The sequence below is a fragment of the Podospora bellae-mahoneyi genome, chromosome 4, assembly GCF_035222275.1.
Source record: "Podospora bellae-mahoneyi strain CBS 112042 chromosome 4, whole genome shotgun sequence".
Lineage (NCBI taxonomy): Eukaryota > Fungi > Ascomycota > Sordariomycetes > Sordariales > Podosporaceae > Podospora > Podospora bellae-mahoneyi.
Window position 1 is genome coordinate 2,763,836 of NC_085883.1, and position 14,806 is coordinate 2,778,641.

The 14,806-nt window shown below is 54.0% G+C and overlaps 5 protein-coding genes across 5 annotated transcripts; 3 read left to right on the plus strand and 2 right to left on the minus strand.

Annotated features, from left to right (window-relative positions):
• Positions 1–111: 111 nt before the first annotated feature.
• QC761_407190 (uncharacterized protein) lies at positions 112–934 on the plus strand (the record flags this gene model as incomplete). The annotated part of the gene is made up of 3 exons (XM_062879001.1): positions 112–478; positions 559–632; positions 697–934. The coding sequence occupies 3 exons, from the start codon at positions 112–114 to the stop codon at positions 742–744; spliced, it is 489 nt and encodes a 162-aa protein (XP_062732527.1). The 3' UTR covers positions 745–934.
• A 67-nt stretch (positions 935–1,001) lies between these two features.
• NOT4_2 (General negative regulator of transcription subunit 4) lies at positions 1,002–8,014 on the minus strand (the record flags this gene model as incomplete). Its single annotated transcript, XM_062879000.1, has 7 exons — positions 7,397–8,014; positions 7,212–7,278; positions 7,035–7,147; positions 4,820–6,981; positions 1,361–4,047; positions 1,073–1,276; positions 1,002–1,004 (listed from the first exon to the last, which is right to left on the minus strand). Exons 1-7 carry the CDS (start codon positions 7,438–7,440, stop codon positions 1,002–1,004), a joined length of 5,280 nt encoding a protein of 1,759 aa, XP_062732528.1. The 5' UTR covers positions 7,441–8,014.
• A 63-nt stretch (positions 8,015–8,077) lies between these two features.
• On the plus strand, positions 8,078–9,224 carry ALI1 (putative NADH-ubiquinone oxidoreductase 30.4 kDa subunit, mitochondrial). The gene is made up of 2 exons (XM_062878999.1): positions 8,078–8,562; positions 8,628–9,224. Exons 1-2 carry the CDS (start codon positions 8,208–8,210, stop codon positions 9,131–9,133), a joined length of 861 nt encoding a protein of 286 aa, XP_062732529.1. The 5' UTR covers positions 8,078–8,207; the 3' UTR covers positions 9,134–9,224.
• A 1,346-nt stretch (positions 9,225–10,570) lies between these two features.
• QC761_407150 (uncharacterized protein) lies at positions 10,571–11,858 on the minus strand (the record flags this gene model as incomplete). Its single annotated transcript, XM_062878998.1, has 4 exons — positions 10,571–11,068; positions 11,136–11,473; positions 11,545–11,653; positions 11,712–11,858. 4 exons carry the CDS (start codon positions 11,856–11,858, stop codon positions 10,571–10,573), a joined length of 1,092 nt encoding a protein of 363 aa, XP_062732530.1.
• A 1,396-nt stretch (positions 11,859–13,254) lies between these two features.
• On the plus strand, positions 13,255–14,163 carry QC761_407145 (uncharacterized protein; the record flags this gene model as incomplete). The annotated part of the gene is made up of 1 exon (XM_062878997.1): positions 13,255–14,163. One exon carries the CDS (start codon positions 13,255–13,257, stop codon positions 14,161–14,163), a length of 909 nt encoding a protein of 302 aa, XP_062732531.1.
• Positions 14,164–14,806: the final 643 nt, after the last annotated feature.

Here is a 14,806-nt window from a genome sequence, read left to right on the forward strand (position 1 = left end):
TTATGCGAGATGAACACATTGTATTAGAGCTCCCACATTTGCCAACCTATTGACTCGCCATCGCTGTCTCACCTTACCCAACTTACCCCATTTCCCACCCTTTCCATCACCATGCCAACCCGCGGCCCCGTCCCCGTCTCTCTAGTCCCCTTCTCCCAAGCAGAAACCCTCAAAGTCGGCCCCCTGATTGTCAGAGTTTTTGAAGATGGTTCGAACACCCAGAACAGAGTCTCAGCCGTGACCATCACCCTCCCCCCGGGAACGTCAGGGCCGCCAATGCACTGGCATCGGTTTTACGACGAGCTCTTCTTCGTCACCAAGGGCACAGTCGTCTTTTCTACCCCGGAAGGGGACTTCGTCGCCAAAACGGGCGACTGCATGACTGTGCCCCCGGGTGCGATCCACACCTTCAGGAATGGGAGTGAGAGCGAGGAAGGGGAGTGCTACATGACGGCTACGCCGGGGCATTATGTTGATTGTAAACTCACCTGAACTTCCCACCTGGGTTTTCTTGCCTTGCCTAGGGGGAAACAGGATGCTAACAGGTGGTGGTGACAGATTTCAGAATGTTGTCCAAGGCTACTGCTGGGTTGGTGGGGGGGAAGTTGGGCAAGGAGGAGACGGAGCATTTGGTGAGTTCCCTTACTCTTGATGATTACCTCATATGTGATGGAGTTGGTTGGCTGATGATGGCAGATGGCCCTGTTTGGTACTTTCCCGCCTGATGTTGAGAGTGAGCCTTGATTTGGGGAATGAACAGAGGCAGTGATCATGATCTGTATGTGAGCAGGGAAGGTATGTAAGGTTAGGTAGGTATATAACTTTGGCTGGTTGGGGTGATAGATGATGAATTCACAGCTTTATGATAGCAGCATGGTCAGAAATAATCTTTTATTTTATTTTTAATTCTGACTTGTACAATACGGGGTATCATACCCGCAATCAATTCTCCGCCCGTTGCGCTCAACCTCCTAATCCATACAAACAACGCTGACAAGATATCACTAGCACGCTATAACAACTCCCATTCCCACTAATAATCAGCCCCCATCCAATCCAGAACCCCACAAACCCCCTCCACCACTCCCACCCCCCACCCAACAACAGCACTCATCAACCCCTCCACCAAAACAACAGCCATCCAAACCGCCGCAAAAGCAACCTCATGCACCCTCCCCAACCCCCTCAACGCCCTCGCCAACCCAACCGCCATCCCAATCAAAATAACCCCATCCTGAACCACCACACCCATATCCTCCTCCTCCTTCTCTTGCTCCTCACCAACGAGTCAATGATGTCCCCCCAACCCCGTCCCACTAGTGCTCAACAACAACTTTCTATTCTTCTTCACCAAACTAACAAAGCTCCTCTCCAGCTTCTCCGCCTCCTTCCTCGCCGCCGAAAGCGCCTGCTCCGCATCCTCCAAACTCATAAGCGGCACATTCCCAAACGGCCCCGCCGGCCCCCCAGCGCCCGGGGGAACATGTCTCTGCCCTGTTCCTGTCCCCTCCGCACCACCACCACCACCACCACCACCACCACCACTACCATCCACCCCTCCCTCAAGATAACTCGCAAACCCACCCGGACTACTACCCCCAGCTTCAGCAAACGCCCCGACCGGACCAGGATAATTCAGCTCAGGAGCAACAGCATCAGCCATATCACCCCCCCCATGCCCAACCATCCCCGGTCCCCCAGCTCCATACAACCACGGCGCCATCGCCCCCAAATTCGCCGCCGCAGCAGCATTAGCTTGCGCCTGTTGTTGTTGTTGCTGCTGCTGCTGCTGCTGTCCCCCTCCTTGTCCACTCCCCCCAGTCCAGTTGGAGATCGCCTTAGGAAAACTCATATCCCTAGAGTTGAGGTTCAGTCTCGGGAGGACATACTGATTGATGTAGTAGATCGCCTCTTCCCTCTGGATCTTGTTCACCGGATCGCTAGGAAAAGCTCCCTTGCCCTGGGGGAAGTAACTCGGTGGTCCATTGGGAACAGCTCTCCCTTTAACGAGCGAGAACCCAGAACCCGTGTCGTGACGGGAAGAGATGAATGACGCCGGGGAGGCTGCCTCCTCCGCGATTGCATTTTGGAGCTCCAAAAATCTGTCTTCCTCGTCGGCGGTGAGGTTGCGGACGCAATCACCGTTGGGGGTGATGAGGATCCGGACACCGTCGACGACCTTCCTGACGGGCTTGCCAGACAGCAGAATGGCCTGATCCTCTTCGGTAACCATGTTCTTGGTGGGAGTCATGGTGTTCTTGGCTGCCAGCTCCCAGAGACCCGCAGCGTTGATGTCATTTTTCCACCGGTCGAGGGGGATGGTGGTGGGCTGGAAGAAGGCGAGCTTCTCGAGGTTCTCGGGAACTAGGCCGGCTTCGTGGAGGCTTTGAAGGATCTCGTGAGGCAAGGGCCCCTCGCGAGGGACGGCGGCGTTCTGCTGGTTGCCACCATCGGGGGTGTTGGAGTCATATCTGTTTTTGTGAGTAGGCTCACCAGTCAAAGTAGTAGTTTCATTGGCGGTAGAGCGGTAGGTTGAAGACTCTTCCTTCACTTCCTTGACCTCCTTGGACTCCTTGGTCTCCTTTGTTGAGGGAGCAGGGGAAGCAGGCGGTGGCTCGGAGCTGCTCTTCGCCGTGGTCGGTGTAGCAGCTGGCTTCTCCTTTTCCTTCTTTTGCTTCTTCTTGCGGCCGATGATGGGCCCAATCTCGACCTCGGGCTCTGGCTTGATAGGCTGCGCAGCGAGGACGGCCGATTCCTTCTTGGTCAATTCCTTGCGCTGCTTTCGCTGTTGGCTCTTGGTCGTGGTCCGGGTTGGGGCGGACCCAATCCTGGAAGACGGAGGAGGCGAGTTGGTCCGCGAGGCCGAGATGGAAGCGGAAATAATGGAAGCGCTGTCGGAGATCAGTTCGCTGGCAGGTGTCTCAGGCCGATGGGCAGATGCCGCGGCCGATGAGCGCGCCGAGGGCGCGGTGACAGACGGACCCGCACCCATGATAGGCGTTGATGGTGTCTCCGTCTTGGGCGTGGCCACCAGTCTTAGAGTTTTAGGTGCAGCCCGTGAAAGTGGTGACGAAACGGAAACCGGTGTCGGAGTAGGCAGCGCAGGGAACGCCGAGTCCTTCTCTGCGGTAGTCGACTTTGTCGATGCCGAGGGAGCTTCCAGATTCCGAATCTGGGAGACCTTGGTGGCAGCCGCGATATTGAGAACGCCAGGCACAGGACGCTTGTCGTTCTTCTTATCAGCAGGAGCAGCAGTAGACTTTTCTGCGGCCTTGGATATGGCAACAGTTGAAGGCGCCTCCAAAACCTTGACAGGTGCCGTCCTCGCAGCCGCAGCCGCAGCAGCAGCCGCAGCAGCAGCCTTTTCTTTCTCCTTCTCCTTCTCTTCGGCCTTCAACCTCTCCTTTTCCGCCTTCTCGGCCTTCTCTCTCTCAAGCCTTTCCGCTCTCTCGGCCTTCTCCCTTTCCTTCCTCTCCTTCTTCTCCTCCTTCTTGGTCTTCTTGGCGCTCTTCTCAGGTGCGGCCTCACCTATCAACTTCTTGCTAGAGCTTATTTTACTTGGTGCTGGCTTTGGTGTAGCAACAGGTGTGGCCGCAGCTGAAGCCTTTGGTGAGTTGAGAGCTGGGAAATCTTCGTCCTGTAAGGTGACTATCTTTGGGGCCTTGGCTTTTGCAATCTCCTTGGATAAACCACTTTCAGCGGCCAGTGCCTTGATGATATTTTTCGCTTCAGAGGCTGATGGAGTAATTGTGCGTTTGCTTATCAGCGGGCTTGGGGCAGCTGATGGGGCAGATTTAGACGAAACCTTGGGCGACGCCACTGACGGGGTTTGTCGCCCAAAGTTCATGGTGTGGAGTGACGCATGTGATATAGCAGGTGAATGTTGAACGCTTGGAATTGGAAGTCCGGGTGGCGCCGAAGGCGTTCCAGTCTTACCAAAAATCTCAAAGCCCCCAGGGGGGTGTCGAATGTTGACATCGATAGGCTCATCCGCCACAAGCGCGTCGATGCTGGGTCTAAACTCTTCGAGTGAGAGTAAGTCGTCCTCTATAAACCAAGTTAGCTTCCATATCTTTTGAATGGCTCAAAATGCAAAGCTTCAGATGAGAAGATACATCTAGGAGAGAGACCGCTGGGCCTGTGGGGCAGCGAGGATGGAGGAAGGAGGAAGAAGGAGCACAAGCAAGCAGCGCCATTATATACAGGAGAATTAAGTCACATCAAGACTACCATCATCGTCTTCCGGTTGGTAAAGTGTACTATCGGAATGGTGCGAGAAAAAACGCTTTATTTTATCCACCGATGCCACCTCAGCCCCAGCTGTGTTTAAAACCTGGGGCCCAAGTTAACGTACATGAAGGAGAACCCCAAAGGAAGACGATGAGAGCTTGCCTGACGTGACCACAAAAAGTCTGGTGTTGTTTTTTGTCTTTCCATGACCGCCCGCCCCAACCCTTGAGATGTATCCCAAGGCCATTAATCCACCAACAAAATGCAAGTGACGCCAGTGCTAGGCGGGTCCCTCCCTCGTGAAACCAATGCCTGCGATGCTCGAGAACCGTGATTTAAGCCCGCTCACCATAAGAAAAACAAACAAAAAACAAACAATCCCCTGGCTGAGCCACCCAAACCAACGCTGTCGTGATATATAGTGACATAAAAAGCCAAACAAAACGCATGTGCTCCTCCTTCCCTCCAAAAAATGATAGTGATATGTGTGTAATGCAATGCAAAAGCAAATTTTTCGTGAAATCGCGGCCGGCACTTCCGGATCAGAGTCGTCATCACCATTGCCGGTATGGCTGGTTATACATCATACCCTGGTTGGTGTACCCACCTTGCGACTGACCGCCGAACACACCTAGCCCGAGTCCGCCATTGCTCTGTTGCTGCAGGGTTTGCTGCTGGTGTTGCAAGCTCTGCTGATGCGACTGCATTCGCGCCTGAAGTATGCTCGGGTCTGCAAGATCAACTATGCCACTCCCCCCAGAGGAGGAAGTGTTAGCGTTTCTGTGCTTCTTCCCCTTCTTCTTCTGCTTTGAACCCATGTCTTGGAATGCTCCAGGCTGCGAGGCAAAGAGCGAACCGAGGTGGTTCGAGGCAGGAGCCGGGGTCGAGGAGTTGGAAGGTGGGTACTGGTTAGGGTTGAAAGAGAACGTGTACTCACGCTTACCGGAATCATGAGCCTGGGCACCTCCGCCCCTGTTGCGGTTGATAAGTTGTTGCATAATCTCGTTATCCTTTGACGCCCCGCCGAACGCCGCCGTCAAGCCAAATCCGTGCTGCCCAAACATGCCGGGAGGTGTGCCAGTCGACTTGAGACCCGGAGGCGGCGGCGGCATGGAGGAACCATAGTATTGGTTGCCAGCCTGGTTGTGGAACGTTGAAGGCATCATGGACGACTGCTGAGCCATGATGCGGGGATTGCCCGTGAGCTTCACCGACGTAGAGGATGCAGCGTCTCTGTTGTCGTTGGCGAAGCTGAAGCGGGAGCCCTGGCGGTTGTGGCCCTGTCCCTGGAAGAGGGTGTTGGTCTGGGCTGTCAAGTGTTCGACAAACCCAGTTGGGGGGCGCATGAAGCTTCGCTGTTGAGGCGTCATTGTCCTACTGGCGGTACCGATAGACCCAAGATTCGATGTCGATTGGGTCATGCCAGAGCCCACAGCTTGACCAAAGAAGCCATCGGCACTGCCTCTTTGAATGGGTGGTTGAGCGGTGCGCCGTGGGTCAAAGCCGTGGGTGTCACGAACATGATCCCGGTCCTCTGGTTCGCCACCCAGTGCGAGACTGCCACTGCTTTCAGGCTCGCCCTCTGAGGGCTCACGGACACTCGCAGTAAGCTGGTCACCAGTGGTGCTCGCGGCCTCGGACTCCCTCATCGCCCGGCGACGCTCGCCTCCACGAGAATCGAAAAGAGGAGGGTACTTGGAAGCATCATCCTGCTCAGCACTCGGTTTTGGCCACGCCAGAGCGCAGCCTTCGAGCGACTTGAGCAGAGACTTGAGGGTGTCCTGAGTGGTGCGCTTGGCTCTTTCAGCAGGAGTTTTGGCCGACTTGGTTCGCGTAGCCGGCGATGCCTCTGCGGGGGTTGGGCTTGGCGCCGAGGGAGGTACTGGGGCAGATGCCGGAGCTGCGGTGGAAGGCCCTGGAGTGGGAGCCGGTACATCGGCAACTGGCTCGTCCTCCACAGCAGACTCGGTCGTAACTGGCAGCGCATTCGAGATGGCAGGGCTTGGTGCGGCACCACTAGTGGCATGGCTGCCCCTTCTGCTACGAACCTGTGGGTTACGTGCCCAGTTCGCGGTGGCAGGCAGCGCCGGGCCATCGCCGTGGTCTGATCCATCTTTGCTAGAACTGCGAATCATGGGCTGGGCAGCTACCGGTGCAGGCGAAGGATGGCTCTGCTGTCTTGATGCAGAGCGAGAAGAACCTGCGGCGTGGGGTATCGGTTTCTGGGCATTGATGCCGTTGATGGACGATAGATCCTGCCGCGTGTAGCTGTCCTCCTCCTCAGCCAGCTCATGCAAGAACATGCACTGGCGGTTGGTACATGTCTCGTGCCGCAACCAAGCAGAACAGTATTTCGTCGTTCCTAGCTGCGCCCTGAGGACTCTGTCCCCATTCATGGACCCATTGACTGCCTGGATGCACTTGGTTGCATCCTCCTGTTTTTCAAAGGTGACGTAAACACCCAGAGATTGGTTGTGGCCGTCAGTGCCACGTCGATTACTAATCGATATTTTCTGGATGTTGCCGTACTGGCCAAAGAATTCGGGCTTTCGAAGGGTTTTGAGCAACTCGTCTTCACGAACTGTCGGCTGCAACCCGGTCACATAAACCAGGTTCTTTTGGACAACTCGGACGCCGACAAGGTTCTTGCGACTGTGGTTTTCGGCCTCTCTTTTCTGGGCTTCCTTTTGCCGTTGCTCAGCGGCACGCTTTTTTTGGCTCTTGGCCACATTGGCTCGGAATGCTGCGTATCTGGGCTGCTGTCAATATCCAAAGCCAGGCATCATCTTATGAACCCCACTTACTCCTCAGGTGTGACAACTTTGTACTCGATCGTGGCTTCGTTGTAGGGACGACGACACGCAGGACATAGCCCGTTCATATTGTTCCTAATGTTGTTGAAACAGAACTGACATATCTGTAGCGAGTGGGCGGTCAGTACTCTGATGAGCAAATCGCGCAGGGTGTTGACGGCAGCATACCTGATAACCACAGGGGCATGGACGGAAGTTTCGATCTGAGAGATCGAACTCCTCGATGCAGAGGGGGCTAGTAGTATGGTTAGCATGGAACTTGCGCTGGAGGTGCGAGAAGAGGGGGCGCCGAGCTGCGGATGGCGGTACTGCTGGTGGGGACAGAAAGCCCCCTGAGGAGGGAAACCACATACCAAGTATCCTCATCATCGTCGATGAATGTGTCTTGGTGCGTCATTGTGAATTATGTGGAGGTGGAATCGTCGAGATGGGGTTTGTTCCGATACTCGAGATGTGGTTTCGAGTGGCAAGATCGAAACGACGAGGTGGTGGTGTGCTTTTGGGCAATATGCTGGATGTAAACGGCCAAGGCGAATTAAACTTGGTGCTGGGGTTGCACGCGGTTTCTTGAGATTAGAAGAGTCGAGGTAACAAGCCGAAAATAAAATACTCGGAACAAGGTTGGAGAGACCACTGGGTGCGCTTGGTACTGTATTTATTGATTTATGCTGGACCAACTTGCTGGTGGAGGTGAATGAAAAGAACAAGAGACGATTGTCCAGCGGCGAGCAGAGCCTTCGAAAGCGTCACGGAGTCGCTAATCCGCTTTTGGTTAGTCTCGTCTGGCACGTGTCGCGCTGTGCTCGGTTCTCCGCGAAAGCAACAACACCACTTTACAGATGAAGCGTCAACGACTATTTGTCTCAGCAAACCTGGGGATAGCTGGTGTCTTTTAATTGGGTGTTTTTTCAGAAAGAGTAGTTGAGATCAGTCAGGTAGGGTAGAGTAAAATCGAAGGCCACGTTCATATATGTATTTGTACAAAAGAAATTGTGGGGTAGCTCGCTCTCGGCTTCAAGCCACGTGATGGGTCACCTGACTCAGCCATGGATTCGAGCTCCAAGCTTTCGACGTCAATTGCAAATCGACCTCGTCAAGCACCCATATTCGACTGAGGGCACTGGTTGATTCCCAGCAATTGGCTTCAGCCCCCCGACTCCAACCATGGCCAGCAAGCTCTGCAGAAGCAGGGCTTTGGCCTCCGCTTTCCGGCCAACAACCTCCTCCATTGCGGCGCCCATGGTGCGGTGTTTTGCCAACACTGCCCGTAGCAATGTCGCCGTTCCCAAGGACGCCCCGAACCCCCGCGAGCTTCCCCGCGACCAGATCGGTACGCTCAAGGCCGCCCCCGTGAACCCTGCCGACAAGTACCAGGCCAAGGCGGATGATATGCACAAGTATGGCGCCTGGCTTATGGGCTGTCTTCCCAAATACATCCAGCAGTTCTCTGTGTGGAAGGACGAATTGACCATCTATATCTGCCCCTCTGGCGTCATCCCTGTCTTCTCTTTCCTCAAGTGTAAGCCGGCAGCCCGTTACGCCCCCTGGGTGATATCCACCCTCTCTAACCTCGATTCATCATAGACAACACCTCTGCCGAGTTCACCATGGTCAGCGACATCACCGCCGTCGACTTCCCCACCCGTGACCAGCGCTTCGAGATCGTCTACAACCTCCTCAGCATCCGCCACAACTCCCGCATCCGCGTCAAGACCTACGCCGACGAGGCCTCTCCCGTTCCCAGTCTTACCCCCCTCTATGATGGCGCCAACTGGTATGAGCGCGAGGTGTACGACATGTTTGGTGTGTTCTTCGTCAACCACCCCGATCTCCGCCGCATCATGACAGATTATGGCTTCGAAGGTCACCCCCTGCGCAAGGACTTTCCCCTTACCGGCTACACTGAGATTAGGTATGACGAGGAGAAGAAGCGCATTGTCACAGAGCCCTTGGAGCTCACGCAGGCGTTCCGCAACTTTGAGGGAGGCTCCAGTGCCTGGGAGCAGGTTGGATCTGGCGTGGATGTTACGCCCGAGACCTTCAAGCTGCCGACACCAAAGCCAGAGCCTCCTAAAGAGGAGAAGAAATAGATGGAGACGAGGAAGAGGGGGGCTTTGTAAATATTTTGTGTTACCAAGGCGTTCATACAGCAGTCTTGTTAAGAGTTCAGTGGAGTGCCAAATGCAATGTGTGAGGTGTCAATCTGGTGTTGCCCGTCCATGCTGCATGATTATATTCGCATGTATCCTTCGTTCAAGGGGCCATATGAGGAGGAGGTGTAAGCCATTTACATGACAAGGAATGCTGAAAACCAGGAAAAAATCACAACGGTCCCTTATCTGCCTGGCTGCAAGCCAGAAGCCAACATAACCTTCCTGTTGTCATAAATAGCTGCCTTAACCTCAGCCTACAGCTTTCGGAGCAGCATGTGGTTGGGATTTAGCTCACTTGCACACCACATCATCAAACGGCCGATGTTAGGTCGGCATTCAAGGTTTTATGATTTAAAGTACAGACAAGAGCACCAAGCTCCAGTTCATGTGCAGATATCGAATTTCAAAATCTATAACGCCAGAAAAACTATGAAATATCTCATACTGCACTAAGCTTATTTTTTTCGGTCTTTTCACATTGGACAGGAGGTTTCCTGGTTGTTTTCTTTTTTTTTTTTTTTTTTTTTTTTTTTTTCAATTTTCATAGATTATCTCACACTGCATTGCAGATGACTCGGGAATCAATGTTCATCATGGATCGATATCGTCATTGTATTGTCTCATCACCTCTTGCCCTGAATATTCCATAAATGGTCCAATTACTTTCTGAATTGCCCGTGGTATAGCTCAGTACCAATACCTATGTACTTCGGCATGAGGTATTTGGTGATAGTCATGCCCATAAATTGAATACTTTGGTAAAGAGGCTGACCTTGTCATCATCAGACCTCTCCTTCACTGTCATCTCACTTCCATGTAAACTGGGCTCTCTCCAACCGATATTTCCAAAGCTGGTCTCTCATGAGCTGACCTCTTTAAAACGGACCTCTTAGAAGTTGACCCCTCTTCAACTGTTCTCTTTTAAACTGACCTCTCTCACACTGCCCTCCTCCCAACCTCACCCATTACTCTCACATAATGTCACACCATGTGTTGCACTGAATCAAGTTCTATGACCAAATATTGAATATATGGGTCTGTGCATGACCGGTCTTATCCCTGGAATGCTTGTGACTACCCTACCTAACTAGGCGGCCAGGTCAGCACTGAGATGGTCAAGCGAGCATTAGATGAATTCAGACTGTCTTCAAGGCTCACGATCTCAGCTTCAAACATACACCCGTGACAAACAGCACTAAAGAGAGCCAGTTAAATCAAAGTGAAAGAATCCTCATCCATATTTGACTTGATATACACTTGATATACACGTGACTTTTCCATATCCAATCCTTAAACCTCCAATATACCCAGCGTTTCTACCTAGCGTATATACCGCGACTAATCCAATCAGGCCCCATATCCCAGGCAGCCTGCCTAATCATACCAAATAGCATTCATCCCAAACCCCGGCTCCGGAATCTTCACCCTCGCCACCCTATGCAAATACTCATCCTGCCACCTGTACATCTCCAACCACCCCTCCTGATCATCCGTGATGGCAACCCACTCATCGCTAAAATCACACGGGCTCACCGCGTTGGAATGACCGCCGCTCGTCGGCGTTGGGTTCAGCGCAAGCTGCTTCTCAATCGAGCCGCAGTCCCTCAGCTTGAACGCAGACCAGTACCCCTGAAGGTCAAACTTGTTTGCCCGAGACGACGCAAACATGTACTTGCCAGAAAAGGTCAGCGCGACGACGTCGGCGCGGTAGAGGCCCTTGCCGGTTTCCTTGTCCTTTTGGGGGATTCCGGGGGGGATCAAGGGGAAGGAGTGGTGGGTGTAGACGGGGAGGTGGGTGGCGGGGTCGATGACGTATTCGCAGAGGCGGTTGCCGGCTTCCATGAGGGCGTAGAGGTAGTTGCCTGAGGGGTGCTTTTCACAGTTTCTGTTAGTTTACCTGTTGGGACAGGGAGGAAAGGGGCTGACATGCCATAGCTACCCATCTAGGGTGGTCACCAGCGTCAGGGGCATCGACACTGCCGACGAGCTCGACCTCTCCCGAGGGGAGCTTGCGGTGAGTCCACAGCTTGTTGGCGGTCAAGTCGGCCGAGTAGAGGTAGGTCTCGGTTGGGTCAAAGACCATGCCGTGGATGCCGGTGTTTTCTTGGTAGGGGTAGTTCTGGACATTGTCCTTGAGGGCACCCGTGTCGGAGACATTGAAGACGTTACCGTAGCCGGCGTGCTTGTAGAAGGGATTGCAGTAGACGTTGTAAGGGGGCTGCTTGGCGGCCAGGAGGAAGATGGCGCGGGTGTTGGTGTCTGCGTCGTTGGCACGGGCTGGGATAGAGGGTGTCTGTTAGTGATGGGTTCAGGATGATTTTGAGGATGTCGAACAAGAAAATACGCACGATCACCACCCATGGGGTGGGACGCCTCGTGGACTATCTCGGTCGGGCTCTTGACAGCGAAGCTGGACCATTTCTTCATGGCAGCGCCGTAGAGGTTCTTCTTGGCATGCTGTTCTTCATGGTGAGCAATTGGTGTAATTGGAGCTGAGCTTATCGGTCAATCGTACGTCAAAGGTCATCCACGAGATGGGCTCATCGTGAGGAATCTCGGTGCGCTTGATGAGCTTCAGAGTCAAAGCCTCATCGTCAAACTCAACGGTGAAGATGGCCCCTGGAGGGGTCCAGGTGCCGCACATCAAGTGGTGGAGGGGCATGGCTGAAAATGACGTCGGCTACCGATGCCGGGACTTTTTTAATCTGAGCAAAATGGGAGCTTGGGGAGAAACAAACAGCTCAAGAGTGAAACCTCGACGACGAAAAAAAAGTTGCAAACCGACGATGCACTGTTCAATCGTACGATGACGGAATAGTTCGCTCAGGCCGGTATGAAACTCAATCAACTACGGAAACTAGGCTCATTTTGCGCATCTGGCTTAAAATGTTTTGACCATCAACTTTTTCCCAGCTCCTCGATTGCTTGCCGGCCCTCCCACGAGCAAATGGTGTGCAGGACAATTGTTTTACCCCTCGTTGCCCTCAAGCTCGGGATTTAGCGATGTGGGGGGGTGCCAAAACGGCAGGGGTCGGATGCCGCTACCGGGAGATGGATGGACCGGGGGACGGCTGGACGTTTGGCCCAAACAGCGCCGGGTTTTCAGTTTTGATTCCAGCCAGTGGATGACAGCCGATGGCTGAAGATTGTACTGCGCTCTCACCGCAGAATGCAGTTGGAAATGTGAGGTCAATGTGTGAGGTTGAACCAAGCACAGACAGACGGCACGCGCCGTGATGGGACTGAGATACGAAGACCCTGATCGAAACAAGCTTGTTTCCCCAACTTGTACCCCCGAAACCCCCAGATTTCGGGAGCACGATACATCTTGTCAGCCGGAGCACTCGGATGAAGGCTCATCCTGGCCTCTTTCGACGCTTTCGAGACCACATGCGCCCCAGCTCGCAGCTGCGCTTCCCCATAGCTCACGCCATGTCTTTGTCGAGCTTTGTCTTCGTCAAAGGGCCTCGGGCTGGACAACGGAGCGCGATTCAGTGTCGGTTCCATGCCGGTTCCATGTCGCCCCAGACCAACCCCCAGAAAGCCGCGATGCCAAGCTCTCGGCCGTCAGCTTGACTGGCAAGCCGTTGCCATGGGCCGGGATGCTCTGGGGTTTTGGTGGGCGGACCGGGGGTGGGTTCGGTGGGTTTTGAGTGGGCGTTCCTGGGCCCCTGGCCCTGCCGTGGCGCTTGTCGGATCTTCGTGGGAGAAAGCGACTGCGGGACAACCTTAGTCCTCCTTCACCCCACTCCCGAATTGGGGGAACTTGGAGATGCTGAAGCTGCCGCGACGGCTGTCCGATCAGGAGCGGCGGGGAAAATGACACCACAAGGGGCTTCACATCCTATCACATTGCCTGGATATGCAATATGGCAAAGGATGCTTGACATAGAGGCGAGATTTCCCAGATCATTTGTATATTAACCTCATCCCGTCTCTCCCTCTCTGCCACTTCCTCTTCCCCATCCTCATCCTCATCACATCCACACATCTCATCCCCAGATCTTCATCTAATTCACCAACCACAACCAACCAACCAACCAACCACAACCTTCACAATGGCCTCCGACAAGCCCGCTCACCGTTTCGACCCCAACTTCACCAAGAATGTCATTGAGGGCATGGGTCCCGCCACCACCCCCCGCAACCGCGAGGTTCTCGGTGCTCTGATCCGCCACATCCACGACTTTGCTCGTGAGGTCGAGCTCACCGTCGACGAGTGGATGGAGGGTGTCAAGTTCGTCAACGCCCTTGGCGAGATCTACTACACCTCCAACAAGACCCGCAACGAGACCCACCGCATCTGCGACGTTCTCGGCCTCGAGTCCCTTGTCGATGAGATCGCCCACAAGATCATCTCCGAGGGCGAGCTCGACCCTACCTCCTCCTCCATTCTCGGCCCCTTCTGGTCCCCCAACGCTCCCTTCCGTGAGCTCGGTGGTGAGATCTTCCAGGACGGCGTTCCCCCCAACGGCCGCGTCACCAAGATGCACGGTGTGATCCGCGACATCATCACCGGCCAGCCCATCCCCGGCGCCGTCTTCGACATCTGGCAAGCCTCCGCCAACGGCAAGTACGACTTCCAGGACCCCGAGAACCAGACCCCCAACAACCTCCGTGGCAAGTTCCGCGCCAACGAGAAGGGCGAGTACTGGTTCTACTGCCTCCACCCTACCGCCTACTCCCTCCCCCGCGACGGCCCCTCGTGGCAGCTCCTCTCCCTCATGGACCGCCACCCCATGCGCCCCGCCCACATCCACATCATGGTCACCCACCCCGACTACCAGGGCTGCACCACCCAGCTCTACCCCAACGACGACCCCTGGGTCAAGTCCGACACCGTCTTCGCCGTCAAGGACGACCTCGTTGTCGACTTCAAGCCCATCAAGGAGCAGGACCCCAAGGCCGTCCTCGAGCTCGAGTACAACGTCAACCTTGCTCCCAAGGGCTACAAGGGCAAGATCTAAATGGTCGATGCCTTGTTTGGTACTGATGAGATGATTATGAGATGAGATGAGAAACACTTTCAACCTGTACATAGTTTTTTCTTTATGTTTTTCACCACAGACACATGTCACATCGTATATTTATACCCTGTATCTTGAGCCTTGCCGGCCAGCTGGTTGAGGCGAGCGGCATAAAAAGGGAGGACATGCATTCGGTTATCGTTATGGTTTGGTAGCCTTTTTTTTTTCTTCCTCTTTCGGTTAAATGAAAAGAAATGAAACAAACAAACTGTGCCTTCCTTGCTGCTGTGAATCAAGTGAATGGTGTGAATGCCTTGCTGATGCGACTATGATATCTTGACACAAAACTTCATTGACATTTAGGTTTGACCATCAAGCCAACCCTTGAGACGGGGAGTGCTCAACCATCAATGCAACCTGACCACTTACACAGAGTTGAGTCGATCACTCAGGGGACCCAAAGTTGAGCTGACCCACTTGCAAATAGTTGAGCTGACCACTTACAAGATGTTGACCCGACCGCTCACCAGGCAATAAACGACATGACCATGTCACAGTCAAATATTGACACAACCAAAAGGAACCTTTGACACACCATCTGCTACCACTGTCTTTTGCGAAAAGATGTGATGATGCACCTCAT